Genomic DNA, 15,867 nt, shown 5'->3' with positions numbered 1-15,867 from the left:
GTAGTTTCATATTTTCTTTTCTCCTTTGTCCCCTTTTGGCACTCGAGAACGTGTCTTCTGAGAATAGATTAGGTTCTTGGCAAAGATCCTTGGAATATGGCCCATGTACAAGACGAGGGCCAGAGCCATGCCTGGAAAACAAGACATTAACTGTAAACAGTGTGTTCACTTTAAAAGAATTAACACATACAGTATATTTCATTGTGATGCAATATACCTGTGAGAGAGCCCAGCCAGTAGACCACTGCATACTCTGTGAAGGTAAATCCAGGACAGTGGAAGGTGAGGCCATACGACAAGGAGGGATTCATGTAGGCTGAGGTGTAGCCTCTGGCTGCACAAAAAGAACAGAGAAACAAGGTGTGCGTTTGTCAAACTGTATTGTGCTGATGTTTTAAACTGTTGAGCAGTTGTTTTTTGGGCTTTTCCGCCTTTATTTGACAAGAAAGCTAGTTGAGAAAGAAGAGACATGCAGGAAATTGTCACAGGTCGGATTTGAACCCTGGACCTCTGTGTCGAGGCATAAACCTCCAAGTATACGTGTGGCCTGCTCTACCCACTGAGCCGACCTGGCCACGTGTTGCGCAGTTTTAAGGGGGAGGCAGATACATACCTTTTATCAAATAACACTTGAAGCTGACTAATACCAACGTGGAGTCCAAAGAACTCATCATTTAGTGTTGTAGATTACTTCTGGTAGCTTTCTCAGGCAATAAAGGTTGCACGTGATTTAGGCTTCCATTTAAAGTAACAGGCAACACATTTATGTAGATGTACAGAAACAGTGATCTCAGATGATAACTGCACAGTGAGAAGACTGTTTGTTGCCCTGATTTCCCACATGGGTTCCCATATTTTTATAATATTTTGTTTTATTAGCAAGTTTAAAAATAAAGTTTCTTTTTTGGTAATCCAGTAATTTTCCTGCACTTATTTTCTCATATTTAAAAGCACAAAGTTTCTTTGTATGAGCCAATTTATTTTTTTTGCAGTGATGATAAAGGAGGGGTTCCCCCTGAAACTTACCTGTATAGGACAGGAAAGTGAGGAGGACAGCGATTAGGGGCACTCGGATCAGAGCAGGTCTGCGTCGCAGGTTTAGAAGGACTAGATGAAAGAAGAGCGTGCATACACACTCGGTGAAGAACCCGTGAAGCACAGAGACCAGCAGGGATGTGCTGCACTCTCTAGCCATCAGGTTTTTGATCATGTGCATATCTGTCAGCTCCAGACTCCAGTAGTATACAGCTACAAGAATGGCTAGATGGGCCCCAAGAAACTGGACTGCAACAGCAAGGAGAGTGGGCAGGATGGTGGCCTCCAGCTGCAGGAACTTCAGCACAACCAGGGTGGGATTCCCTGATGCATCACCACAGATCACACCGTGGGTCAGCAGCACCACAAACAGTATGGTAAAAGTCACATCAGGACCTAAGCCCCCGGCCCACTCGCCCACATCCACAATGGTCTGCACCTCCAGCCGACATGCCACCAGCATGAAAGAGGAAGCAAACTCCAAAATGAAGCTGAACCGTGGCCATTTTTTAAGGAGCGTTCGGACCAAGGCTGCAAAAATGACAGCAGCCACGAAGTAGCCGAGAGATGCGTTCAGTCCAGACATGGCTCAGATCTTCTGTCCTCTGCTGTTTCTTTTCCAAAAGAAATGAATGAGGGTTTTGACTCAACAACTCTGCTGTCTGCTTGGCAACGTGGCACATGGCAGAGACACATTTCTTATCAGAGACACGTCATGTTTTTATCCCACAACCACCTGCCAAAATACACATGGGCCTTGACACAAGGTCAGGTCAAGAAGCTGGCCTTCATTCAGTGGTCATGTATAATTAGACCACAGCTTCGGTTAAATGCTTCCTTCCCCTCTCTACAGGACAGTAACAAATGTTCTTTTTCTGACGACTAAATGGCGGAAGAATAATTAAAATACAAATGAAAACATGCCCCCACTGGATTCAAAAAAATTGCGGGATGTTAGGCTATGTTGTAGGACATACACTTTTTTACTTAGCCTAGTTGTCCAGTGCACACAAATACAATTAAGCAAACATGTTTCATCAAAAACAGGGAAATTAAATGGCATTAATTGGTCTAAAGAGTGAGGTATTTACAGTAACAATCATATTTTTCTCTCTATCGAGAATAAAATTGCGATACAAATTCTCACAAAAACTATTTTTTTCCTTTCAGAAGAAAAAGGGGTGTCGCTTGGAGGATGAGCAGGAGTTGGGTGGGTAAAAAACAAGGGGGTAAGCGAGCATCCGGAAAGCGTACCTCCTATGGGGAGATTAATAGGCTAACAAGCCATCACCTGCCGTTAGCATTCCATTGACTTCCATTCATTTTGAAGTCACTTTGACAGCGAATAACTTTACATCTGAAGCGTTTAAAGACTATATTACGACTCATACGACAATGTATAAAAGGCTCCATTACCTTGTATCTCACATTATGGCCCTGTAGCAGCCATTTTTGTAAAAAATACGATTGTGTCATAACCACGCGACTTTCTGTCGCACAGTAGAGAAATTATAACCTGACTCCGCCAGATGGATTTGCTCGGCATATCCATCTGGGAACTTTCCGTTGGAGATCTTTTGGGAAGGGGCGAAAATACTGGTTTAGCTGTTTGGATAAACCATCTGTCTATCACCACCTATACTGGTGATAGATGGGCCAAATCAACCTATCAGATCAACGATATATCAAACTCTTGCCGAAACCAGTCGGGAGAAGAGCAAAAACATCTTTTCCTCCGAGAAAAGCCTCCAGTGCCGTTTTTTGCTCTTCTTTCAATGAAGGAATACTTTCTAATTCTGATCAAACTTGCGCGATAGCTACGCTCATCTCATCCGTGGAAGCCGCCATGTTGTTTAGACTGAACAGTCGCTTCTCGTCGCGTCACACCTAAACCCGCCTCAAAACCAACGCTGATTGGTCGGTCATTTGGCGAACGGCTCCAAATTTTCTCTGTCTCAAGATGCCAGGCTGATCTGCGAATGGAAAACTGGAGCTCGCGAGATCAGGACGGTCTCACGAGGCTAGAGAAATTACCGTTAGTCAGGAGAAGCTCGCAGGCAATCGGGGGGGGGACGTGGAGGCATACAGTCAAGGGAGAAGCCCATAGAGAGTCCACGAAAGCATCGAAACAAAATATTTCAGCAACGTTTTGATGAATTGGAAATACTTCGGTATGTGGCAAGTGAATTCATATGAAGTAACATTTATCCACAAGATTGGGAATGATTGAGATTTCTCTTGGCACAGCTACCAGAAGACTTCCAACTTTCAGACAGGTTGCTCACGTCACATCTACGTCGTCTCTCTCAGTTGGAGGCTGCTCAGTAACGCTCAGCCATCACCGGAAAAGTGCTTCTTATTGACTTCACTGGTCTCAGTTGAAGTCTATGGCGTCGCTGTGAACATTTCTTTTACTGTCTATGGTAAAAAAAAAAAGAGCAGTGGCGTTGAGGTCCTTTTCCTTCCACACACTCAAACAGCTGGAGGAATCTTCTCCAGAGGGATATCAGTTTTGTTTTTTTCGGGAACTCCTCCACCTGGCATTCAAGATCCATACATTTCTACATCAAGCCATGCTTGCTTTTTTACCCACTCCTCCTGCTTCTCCTTGAGCATCGTCTGTTTATAGACTCCAGCAGACAGGATTTGTCCTATCTCAGTCTCTAGGCCCTTGTTTGCCTGAGACAGAGCAGAGACAGTGTCAGGGAAACAGATAGGCTGAAAGATAAGAAACAAATAGTTGATCTTGTATACTGGGTTATGTGCCTTTTCATTTGTTTTGGGCCCTTACTTGTAAATCCATGCAGCACAAGGACACAAAATAACACACATTTCCCATAAACGTGTGTTTATACTTTCTGGATATAATATGTTTGCACACAATGTGTTGTAGGTTGAAAGAGCCACATTCAGGGATATGACTTGAAAGGGTTGTGCATAAGATTGCTCATGTGATCAGATGTTCCCTGAGTCCACAGTGTTGGGTCTATATTCCTGCAGCTCCATCTTATTTTTATATGTATGCAATGTTTTTCTCTTAAAATACATAGAAAATATATTATGTATGCTTTCTTTTCAATGTCTAATAGCTTGTTTTTTCTGGACTTTTCATGAAATATTTGTTTCGGTAATAGAACACAACTTCTTGTGGAATCTCCTAATGTGTGTGTCCTGCTGGAACTTCTTATACAGCACTGTGGATGCAGAGCGGTGAGCAGCCCAAAACCTCATCCCAAACCCCACTCACTCATTGTGAATGTTACTACATAACAGGGGTGATTCTAGGATCAGACTTTTAGGGTGGCTCAGCCCCTAATGAGAATGTGACATGGATACAGTGCCATGCAAAACCACCTCTGATTGGCCAAAACTAAGTTCCTGTTAACCCATTCCTTGACGGGTTACAGGTGCATAGCATTGGTGACAGCTTCAAGCCCTTTGAACCTGTAATTGTTTTTCCTCTGTCACTAACAGACAAGTTCGCAAAGTCTAACTTGAAGCACTAAAATAGTTTGTTTTTTTTAATTTTTTTTATTATTATTATTATTATTATTATTATGATTTTTAGGGGTGGCTGAGGCCCCCTAAAAAGGGTCTAAAATCGCCAATGCTACATAAACCTACTCAATTCTTCTCTGGCCTCAACAGTTGTATACTTGTTCAAGGACATGTTTACTGCCGGATGTCAGGAAATGTAATTAATGGAAGTCTAAGCTATATATTGTAAAGCTAACTAGCAACCTAAAATATAGTACTAACAGTCTAAAACTGTCCTAACAACTGGCTGTTTAACTTGTGATTTAATTATAAAGATGTAAGATTAAAATCCAGGAAGTGCATTTGTTGTCAATCCAGTACATTCAAGGGTAAAAGTAATGGATAAAATCAGAAAAGATAGTTAGATAGAAGAAAAAAAAGATAGAAGTTTACAAACCTCCATGTAACAAATAAGCAATCCGACGTTGGCATTTTCAGATCCGTATGAGTGTGCTTTCTCTCCTATAGGCAGACTTTAGCCACCGATAAACCGCACTTTGTCGTTCATTTCAGTGACAGTAAATAAGCCACGCTTTAAATTTGTTTAATGCTCCGTGATGTTCAGACCTGAGGCGGAAGTTGGAAAACGTCGACATCCTCGTGTTTTGTGTGTGCGTGTGGTGTGTGTGTGCGTAACGGTGGGCGAGCAAGCCAGTGAAGTGATGGCAGGGCAAGAGCAGACACTCAAAGAGGAATGAGAACTTGTCGGGGATGGCGGACAGACCTCTGACACTGTTTGTGAAGCTGTTTGCCGCTGGATTTTACGGCGTGAGCTCGTTTCTCATCGTCGTGGTGAACAAAAGTGTCCTCACCAACTACAGGTAACGGTTTTGCTAACGCTTATGGCGGTTATAGAGTTAGTTGAGAAGCTACCATTGTAGCTAACGGTTAACCTAGCGACTGGAAGTTGTGTTGGCTAGATAGCGGTTGAGCCTATTAGCTAACGGCAACTTTTGGCTAGCGAGGTTGTGTACCGACTGAAATAGGAGAGCTTAATTTACAGTAGCATTTTAGGAAGCTATATTTTAACCTAACATTACCAATGGTAATAAAGTAACGTTAGGTTAGCTACAACGTACTCAGTTCACTGGTTGTAACGAGGACTCAACTCTGCTGTTTCAGGTTCCCTTCTTCAATATGTGTCGGAATTGGACAAGTAAGTTAAATGTTTTCTTTGTACAACGAATTTCCAAACCCACATCAGTCCTTGAAAGCAGGCAGAGATAAAGTAATGTTCTATTGAATGTGTGTGCAGATGTTGGCCACAGTGGTTGTTCTGTGGGTGGGCAAGGCTGCGAGGGTGATCAGCTTCCCAGACTGTGATGAGAGTATACCTCGGAAGGTGAGACCACCTATCCATCAGTACAATTATTATTTACAGTTTCCACCATGATCGGGACAGTGTTTTTTTCATTTATGTTTACCTGGTTTTACAGACGTTTCCTCTACCTCTCCTTTATGTGGGAAATCAAATCACTGGTCTGTTCGGAACCAAAAGGCTAAAGTAAGTCCTCCTCTCTAGACTATCTAGGCTGAATGATGGTGAAAGGGAAGTTGATTCAGTGCCATCATGAGCTCATTGGGCATGGCTGTTGACGTTTGGCCAAGTTAAAGCAATTTCTGTCCTTTTCCGCCAGTCTGCCGATGTTTACTGTCCTCAGGAGGTTCTCCATCTTATTCACAATGCTGGCTGAGGTACTTCTTCTCAAGTAAGATTGCACGTGAAAGATAACCCATTTACTGTGTCCTTTACTCAGTGGGATACCAAGCCTTCCTCTTTGTACTGTATTTGAGGCTTTTCTTTTACAGCTCAAAGCAGCTGGATAGAATTTCATTGCTCTACTGTCTTTGACCTTTTGGCAGGAAGAAATTCTCCAGGCCAGTCCAGCTGACAGTATTTACAATGATCCTCGGGGCGTTCATAGCCGCAAGGTGAGTCTTACTACATCCAGGTGTCTCGGCTGTTAACCAAACCAGAATTACCTTCACTACAAAGGGTTGTCCTCTCCTGATATGTCCTCACTTAAGTGATATTGTCTACAGGGTCATTAGACATAGTTGTAGAACTGTAGTTAAAGGAGCCCCTCTGAAACAGCATGCCCAAAGCTAAATCATTAGTGACAGAACACCTATTTACAGCCCGGACACTTTCTTTTGCTTTCTCTCATCTCTGTTGGCAGTTCAGACCTGTCCTTTGACCTGCAAGGCTACGTGTTCATTCTCATGAACGACGTGCTGACTGCAGCCAACGGAGCCTATGTGAAGCAAAAATTAGATGCAAAGGTATGTGGCAGCGCCATCCGATGAATAGTAACCATTGTTGGGTCGGAGCTGTTTTTGGCGTTGAGCTGATGTTGGTGAATATAGAGAACCCAAACTGTCCTTCAGCGTCTGGCTTAAAGGTACTCGGTGTACACAAACACCATGGGTTGGTTTTTTTCATTCCCCACTAAGTTGATTTCACCGTCACTGTTTATATCCCTTATTTTCAAAGAAAGAATCCTTTATTTCTCCAGTGTATTATACAAGTTGTGCTGCTTTACTATTTATTTGTTTGTTTTTTTGCATTATTTTTAACAGTCAGGTTAATTACAGTTTAACTGTTAAGTCAAATAAAAAGTATTGTAGCTTGTTTCAGTCGTCTCTTATGTCACATGAGCAGACTGCTCAGCTCTCGTGTTACAGCAGACTGGGTCCAGATTTAGTCTGCGATATCTGTGAGAGCACCATCTGCTAATATGGCACAAGACAGAGGTGTGTGTGTGTGTGTGTGTGTGTGTGTGTGTGTGTGTGTGTGTGTGAGATGATGTGAGCGATTGACGGATGGAGCCACGTGAAGCAGAATCAGACTGATGCAAACAAGAGGTTCTAGGTAGTGCAGTGGGCTGGCCATGCATGACATGTGTATGCTAGTTAGTGAGGAATGCACTCAAAGACTTGTGAATAACCCTCTCTGTTCTGGCTCTGCTTATTTTTTTCATGTTCCTGTTGCTCCCTGCCCATCTGTTTCTATGCTCTTTCTCACAGGAGCTGGGGAAATATGGATTGTTGTATTATAATGCGTTATTTATGATAATTCCCACTCTACTGTTGGCTCATGTGACTGGAGATATGCAGAAGGTAAGTAGTTTGACTTCTCTATAAGCTCTATTTCTAATTATCTTCATTTTAAACCTCCAAATATATTCAAGCTTGGCAGATGTCAGTGTGTGATCAGTGGTTAAACCATCAAATCTTTGAAGTTTGTTTAGTTTAGTTGGAGTTGGCACAGATCAGTTATTGCAAGGTTTAATCCTAAATTGAAGTGAGTGCACATATGTCTAAGCATGGGTGTGTGCCGTAAATACGGGCTGTCTGTGAGTTAGTCAGTGTTGGCAGAGACCTTCTGGTTTGCCCAGCTGGGGCCCAGCAGCCATGAAGGCACAAAGCTGCTATTATGCACCTAGTAGAGTTATTACAGCAGCGCCTACAGCCTCCTTTGACTGAAAAACCTCCGTAATGACACAGACTACTACCATTTTTTTTTTTCAAAGCTATTGGAAACTCAGTGTTGAATTTGTAAGTATGTAAGGGTTAGTTGTATGCACTCTCTAAAATGTGATCAACAACTCTGCATTGCTCAGTTAATCTAATATTTCTTTTCTTCCACTGAATGCCAGACCAGACACATCTTTAAGGAATGACTTTTGATTTTTTTTTTACCACACAAACGGAATATTTAAACTCGACTGATTTGTAATATACAATAGCCTACATATTTAAATTTTTTTTATTTTTTTTAAATGCTGATGATGATATGTACATGTGTAAGTACGTCGTTTCTCATGCTGTGCTTCTCTTGTCAGGCGGTGGAATATGACGGTTGGTCAGACATGTTTTTCCTCGCCCAGTTCATCCTCTCTTGCATCATGGGGTAAGAATACAGGCCAAGGCTTGTGTGTGACTTGTGTGTGACGTGCATGCCTGCGCAAGGATAGTGTTTTGTGCCAGAATTGAACATCTGGATTCTACCAAATATTTGTGGTGTCACCATATTATCAGTGGCTGGAATCTAGATTCTAGGCCATTGCTTTACTGAGTGTGAAGCTCACAATGGCCCTTTGTCTACCATGTTGCATCAACGTTGTGAAACTCTGACTTTGTGTTTGCAAAGTGTTGAGTCATGTGTAATATGATAATGTGGTTCTTTTGCAGGTTTGTTCTGATGTATTCCACTGTGCTTTGTACACAATACAACTCTGCATTAACAACTACGATCGTGGGCTGCATCAAGGTAAACTGCAGATTAGTGGGAATTAATAGTTAAATGCGCTAAAAGAAAGCGAAAGGAAAAACCTTAATTAGCTTCATTAATATTTCCTTCATTTTGCAGAATGTCCTGGTGACATACATTGGGATGGTGTTCAGTGGAGACTACATTTTCTCTTGGACTAACTTCATAGGTTTGAATATCAGGTATACATGGTCTATTTTCTAATTTATGCTGAAATGTCTAGTTGTCTTCATAGATGGATAGATTTTTTTCACCCAGGTATGGCTGGGCGATATGGACAAAAAAATCCTATCTCTGTATGTGTGTGTGTGTGTGTGTGTATATATATATATGTATATATGTGTATATATATATGTATATATATTAAAATAATATGCAAGAACCGGGTTTCCTTCCCCATTTGAAAATACACAGCTGCAACACATGTAAATGAAAATATTAAATTGCCTATATTTAAAAAACAACAGCCCTATCTCTGATAATGCTCCTTTTAGTTGTTTTTAACAGCAATACCCGACTGAATAAAAGAGAGAGAGACGGGGAGCGTGCGATGGACTGAAAAGACAAAAACTTTCTTTGTATGAACGGGTGCAGCGTGGCTTGCATGCACATCTGGTCTGGTCATCGCTGTTACATACATGCATAAAATGTCTGTATGATCACTGCGCTGCATTTCTATGAACTATGATGAGGCTGGCGGCGTGGCGTGTCCGTTTTATATTTCGGCTCCCATGGTAACAGGTTAGAGCTTGCACACTGCCTGTGTGACACGCACGTCTCGGGTGCAGCTCGAGCCGCGCCGAAAACGCGTGCCTGCTAGAAATAGAACCGACGCCTATTTTTCACGCGACAAGCAAGCGTTTCCATTCAAAACAGAATACGAAAAGATGTTTATATGTCATTTTGACACAAATGCATATTATTAAATGACATATTGATGTTTGATAGTCTCTAGATTTTGACATAAATGTAATTTAAAAAATAATAAATAATTATCGATTTTCAAATATTGCACCTGTCAATACAGAACGAAATATTCTGGAGCCTATTTTGCCGTCAATACTACCGACGTCTTTGCTGTAATCAAATCGGTATATATTTATGTTTATGGGAAACGTACAGGTGTACAGACAAGGCTAGCAGCAGCAGACGCGTTTCTGGTGTGCAAAGACGTAGAAAACGCCACGCAACTGACACGCAACAGAAACGTCACGCCACACAGCCAGTGTGCAGCCGGCCTAATTGGTCATGGGTCACATCTCTCGCTGGTGTCCAGGCGCCTTCTCATTCGCTCTTACACATAGAACTGAATGTAACGTTGAATCCAGAAACAGTTTTTCTTTCTCTTTTTTTCACCGTGGCGGCTGCCACAACAGAACGTTATAAGTGGAAACACTGGTACAATTACAGGTTTCTTCTCCTGCTTAACAAAATGTACAGCTGTGCAAATAAACATAAAAAATGTAGGCAAATGTCAGCAGTGTTGTGTTAGGCTATGTTTAGACGGAAACAATCTGAAGAGAAAAAGCAAAAGTGGCGTTGCGTTCTCACTTTTTATTCCGCGTTTAGACGAGAGTTTTGGGGGGGGGAATCTGCGTGCATATGGTGACGCAAAAGTGTGAAATTCGATGTTGTATGCACGCCAGGCGGCTAGGTGGCACTGCCACACGACACCGCCAAGGCCGCGCGCTTACGTAGAACCTTCCCTCTACTGTTCTCTCCTTTAGTAGCACAAAACCAAAACATGTCGAAGCGAACAACAAAAGCTTGTCTGGAAAGACGAGGAGGTGGAGTTGCATGTTTGTCTGATGATGACCGGCACAGTCGACCGTGATAAGCCACAGCACAGCACCCACGGGAGCACTACCAATATCCTGAGCCTCGCAGCCCCCAGCCACTGCTTGATAGCGAGAGACTTTTGCGTTTTTACCCTTTAGACGGTAACGCGACGGTGGAGCGTTTTTAAGATTTCCACTCTGGAGGGTGGTTTCACTTTTTTTTAAGCCCCAAAAACGCCGTCGCCGTATAAACGAAAGGCACATCCGATAAAATATTTTTTTCATTTTCACCCGCGAGCGTCGTCGTGCAATTTGTATCTAAGATACAAATGACAAGTTTATTTTCAAGTCTCATTTTCCCTGCAACTGTGTTTTGTAGCCTCGCTAACATTAATCCTAAAACCTGATGCTGAAAACCAGTTTCTTAGTTGTTCAGAGTTAGATTAAACGCCAACATTAAGATGTCATTCATTAGGAGTTCTTGTACGGGTGTCAACTGTTTGTATTCTCACACATGACCACTGTCTGTGTTGTTGCAGTATTGCGGGCAGCCTGGTGTACTCTTACATCACTCTCACAGAGGAGCAGTCCAATAAAGCAAGTGAAAACGCCAAGCTGGACATCAAGGGCAAGGTGGTTGTATGACGGACACACTGGATTTAATTTTTTTTTATGCTGACGAATGAGAAAACTCTATTTTACGATTTGTACGACTTTTATTTATGGAGTATTTTAGCAGCAAAGGCGTGGCGTGATGGGAATAATGTTGGGGGAAACCCTCTTTCTGTGTTTGTGTGGAAATGGAGCCACACCGTCACCACGCCTCTCTTGCCGCGGCCATGGTTATGAACGCTCCAGAGGGATTGTGGGTTGGTTTTTAGATGGTGTTTTCTTTTTAAATATTTGTATTTTGATACTGTACATGTGAGCGTCGAGAACAAGGGAACATGGAACCAATATTATTTATAGTAGAACATTTCCTGACACTTGGACAAACTGAAAGTTAAAAGTTGGGATGACATGTTTTACTGAATACAGGAGTGAACAGCTGGAATTATCAGTTACTTAAGCATGGGTGTGTACTGATGAATCTTGGGACTATTAAATATTATATAATTACAATAAGTATTTTGAAGGCACAATCCTTATTTTATGGCATTTTCTGTTTTGCTGTTAACGAGGAATGTGACTTTAGATGCCTTCTACGCACGGTGAGATGCACTGACACACTCATTATCTATTGTCTCAGTCTGTAGTATAATTTATTATTTCTGCGCATACACTTAGAAGCTTGTTACAGACGAACGGTGATGCCAGTCTAGCCTGGGAAAACCGTGACAACCTTCCGGCGAATTGTAGATTTGCTCTGCAAGTCAGTCTGGCCAAGAGCCCATTCAAGCCCATTTCCAATTTTTCCAAATCGAGGCACCAATCACAACCGTTGAGGCGGTCTTTACACGATGACGATAGCGCAGCGACGGCAAGCAGCTTTCGGTTTACATTCAACGTGACGGCCGCCGACATGGCAGCAACCCGTTGATGCTGCTGTTGCTGCTACGTGACCCGGATCGTTGATCTGATTGGTTGAAGGACTATCCAATTGCGCCCAGAGGCATTTGAGCGGCGTCCGTTGGTGACGCCCCATTTGGAAATGAGCTGCGAATGAACCTTGCTCAGACCCACTCTCAGTTACAACTGAGGAGGGTCTGGGGTCAACCAGGCTAATGGAAGTCATCTAACCTCAGTGGGCTGTCAGTTCCCATCAAGGATTGTGGCTTTAAATAAATGTTGCTGCCTCCTTTTGGGAGATGATTTAAATATTATGGTTTACATTTTTCTTCCCTCAGTATTACTTTTGTTTTGTAGTTTGTTGTGGACTCACCAAGGCTGTAACTGTTTTCTTGTTTTTTTTCTTGACACAATGTTATCGCACTTTTAACTGAGGGAGCACCTGCTAAAGACTGAAACTGAATTGCCTCACCTCCTGTTACATTATCAATTGAGATTATTCCTCTGAAATGTATGTTTCACTTTTTTTAAGTATTGCAAGTGAAACATAAATACCTTAATAGTCAGGTACGAGCATTGACTTTTTCTTTTTTTTACATTTTTATCTACATCATTTTATATTTATTACTTTTTTAGAAGAATATTCATTTTGTAGGTGGAGTGGCTTGTGAATTGTTGATGCTGATCTCATCTCAAACACAGTAACCATGGATTTGTAGCTGAAACACAATGATGTATTTTTACATTAAAAAACCCCTCACATGACGTATTCCTTTGGATTTGTTGTCCAGGTTGTGATCATATAATGAATGATCCATGATTTATAGGTTACTCTTTTTCTTTTTTTCCATATCCAACTTTAGTCTCATTCAAATGAGTGATTCTTTTATTTTTTTGATTATTGATTTTGTTTATTTTTCGACGGTCTAACAGTTTTGTAACTGAGGCTCTGTTTATATTTGCAGCTGATGATAAACTACAGTAGAGCAATGGTTCCCCCTTCTGTCATATCTGGCACAACATTATATTAGACAGGATTACATTAGCTTTGTGAGTCACTCTGGCTTCCAAGTTGTACACCAGCTACATTCAGTCTATAATAAAGGTTTTCCAAATGTCCCCCATACCGATCCTACAGATCTGTTTTAAACCCCCTGTGGTTGGGGGTTGGGGGGGACTATTCTGAGACTATTCTGTGAAAATGTCTAGCTTTTTCAGTCCATTCTTTTTCTTCTACTACCACTAGGAGTCACCAAAATCCGATGTTAAAATTCGACACATTACATAGGTGATTTGATTTTCTTTGGTCATGTTATTTTCTTATTTACAACCAACTTTCAAATCCAAGATGACCGCCAGTCCGCCAGGGATAATGTTCAAAATCGCTTAATTATCGGTACTAAAGAGTGTAGAAAAACATTGAAGCTGTCGGGGATGCCCACTCATTTGGTGATACTTTTGAGATCGTCAGAATTCAAGGACATGCATTTATGTCAAGGTCAAATTATGTTCAAAACTTCACTCCACAATCTTTTACTAATATGTTTATTTTAGTCTTGACATTGGATTGGACCTATGCAATAAAGTAAAAATTCACTTTCAGTTTTTCAGCCAGACCTCCACAGCGCTGTGGAGGAGGAACTGGCTAGTCCACACACCATTCTGGGATGGGAGAAAAACGTGCTCTGGTTTATTGGCATTTCTTTAAACCAATCACAATCGTCTTGGGCGGTGCTAAGCGCCGGACGGAGCCGCTGCAAAAATCTCGGGAAGGAACTTGTACGGTCAAAGGTTGTTTTAGTCGTGCAACAGAAAACTCCGACTGGACAGATAGTCTAGCTAGCTGTCTGGATTTACCCTGCAGAGATCTGAGGAGCAGTTAACCATAGTCCTCACAAATCCACCAGAGTTTAAAATGCCAACACAAAGAAAGCGATAATAAAGTCATAGTATATCCAAAACAGTTATAGTGTAGTGTGTTGAAAAAAGTCATAAAATGTCATAGTATGTCAAAAAAGGTCCTAGTACATTGTGTTAAAAAAAGGACATAGTATACTTTGTTGAAAAAAGTCATAGTATAGTATGTCAAAAAAGGTCATAAAAAGTCATTGTGTAGTATGTCAAAAAAGGTCATAGTATAGTTTATCGTCAAGTCATGAAAAGTCATAGTATATCCATCCATCCATCTTCGTCTGCTTATCCGGGGTCGGGTCGCGGGGGTAGCAGCTCCAGCAGGGGACCCCAAACTTCCCTTTCCGGAGCCACATTAACCAGCTCCGACTGGGGGATCCCGAGGCGTTCCCAGGCCAGGTTGGAGATATAATCCCTCCACCTAGTCCTGGGTCTTCCCCGGGGCCTCCTCCCAGCTGGACGTGCCTGGAACACCTCCCTAGGGAGGCGCCCAGGGGGGCATCCTTACCAGATGCCCGAACCACCTCAACTGGCTCCTTTCGACGCGAAGGAGCAGCGGCTCTACTCCGAGCTCCTCACGGATAACTGAGCTTCTCACCCTATCTCTAAGGGAGACGCCAGCTACCCTCCTGAGGAAACCCATTTCGGACGCTTGTACCCTGGATCTTGTTCTTTCGATCATCACCCAGCCTTCATGACCATAGGTGAGGGTAGGAACAAAAACTGACCGGTAGATTGAGAGCTTTGCCTTCTGGCTCAGCTCTCTTTTCATCACAACGGTGCGATAAATTGAATGTAATACCACACCCGCTGCGCAGATTCTCCGACCAATCTCCCGCTCCATTGTCCCCTCACTCGCGAACAAGACCCCAAGGTACTTGAACTCCTTCACTTGGGGTAAGGACTCATTCCCTACCTGGAGTAGGCACTCCATCGGTTTCATCGGAGTCATAGTATAGTATGTTGAAAAAAGTCATAAAAAAGTCATAGTATAGTATGTCGAAAAAAGTCATAGCGTAGTATGTCAAAAAAGCCATAGTGTAGTATGTCAAAAAAGCCATAGTGTAGTATGTCAAAAAAGCCATAGTATAGTAAGTCGAAAAAGTCATGGTATAGTATGCCAAAAAAAGTAATAAAAAATGTCATAGTTTAATAGGTCAAAAAAGTAATAAAAAAACATAGTATAGCATGCCCAAAAGTCATAGCATAGTATGTCGAAAAAGGTCATAAAACGTCATAGTGTAGTATGTCAAAAAAGCCATAGTATAGTAAGTCGAAAAAGTCATGGTATAGTATGTAAAAAAAAAGGTCATAGTATGACCTTTTTCGACATACTATAATAGGACTTTTTTCCCACATACTCTACTATGACTTTTTTCGACATACTATTCTATGACCTTTTTCTACGACATACTTTACTCATAGACCGTAAAAGAATGGACACAGCGACGCCATAGACTTCGACGGAGATCAGTGAAGTCACTTTTCCGGTGATGGCTGAGCGTGCTGCGCAGCCTCAAACTGAGCTTGACGACGTAGATGTGACGTGAGCAACCTGTCTGAAAGTTGGAAGTCTTCTGGTAGCTGTGCCAAGAGAAATCTCAATCATTCAGAATCTTGCAGAGACGGAGAGCGTAGGTATATGTAAGGAGATAACATAGACACAGGCTCATTATTGATCACTAAAATGCAAGTTAACATTAGTAATTAAACTTAAACAGCTAATGTAAGTCAAAACTGCCTGCAAGCTTCTCCTGACTTTACGGTAATTTCTCTACTATGAGACAGAAAGTCGCGTGGTTATGACACAATCGATAGCCTATT

The 15,867-nt window shown here is 42.0% G+C and overlaps 2 protein-coding genes across 3 annotated transcripts; one reads left to right on the top strand and one right to left on the bottom strand.

Moving 5' to 3' along the window:
- aqp12 (aquaporin 12) lies at window positions 1-5,154 on the bottom strand. 2 transcript variants are annotated; one of them, XM_078259658.1, is made up of 4 exons: window positions 4,970-5,154; window positions 1,027-3,753; window positions 218-334; window positions 1-131 (listed from the first exon to the last, which is right to left on the bottom strand). In XM_078259658.1, the coding sequence occupies exons 2-4, from the start codon at window positions 1,619-1,621 to the stop codon at window positions 7-9; spliced, it is 837 nt and encodes a 278-aa protein (XP_078115784.1). In that variant the 5' UTR covers window positions 1,622-3,753; window positions 4,970-5,154; the 3' UTR covers window positions 1-6. The 2 variants fall into 2 exon arrangements, with proteins under 2 accessions (XP_078115784.1, XP_078115785.1); XM_078259659.1 differs by having other exon boundaries at window positions 1,027-3,714.
- A 30-nt stretch (window positions 5,155-5,184) lies between these two features.
- On the top strand, window positions 5,185-12,897 carry LOC144523795 (nucleotide sugar transporter SLC35D2-like). Its single transcript, XM_078259657.1, has 12 exons — window positions 5,185-5,393; window positions 5,695-5,728; window positions 5,828-5,914; window positions 6,009-6,076; window positions 6,210-6,281; window positions 6,436-6,504; window positions 6,753-6,855; window positions 7,600-7,692; window positions 8,418-8,485; window positions 8,767-8,845; window positions 8,945-9,027; window positions 11,163-12,897. The coding sequence occupies exons 1-12, from the start codon at window positions 5,284-5,286 to the stop codon at window positions 11,266-11,268; spliced, it is 972 nt and encodes a 323-aa protein (XP_078115783.1). The 5' UTR covers window positions 5,185-5,283; the 3' UTR covers window positions 11,269-12,897.
- The last annotated feature ends 2,970 nt before the right edge of the window (window positions 12,898-15,867 follow it).

Source organism: Sander vitreus, chromosome 9 (assembly GCF_031162955.1).
Source record: "Sander vitreus isolate 19-12246 chromosome 9, sanVit1, whole genome shotgun sequence".
NCBI classification, from domain to species: Eukaryota; Metazoa; Chordata; class Actinopteri; order Perciformes; family Percidae; genus Sander; species Sander vitreus.
This window is presented reverse-complemented; position numbering and strand designations above follow the sequence as displayed.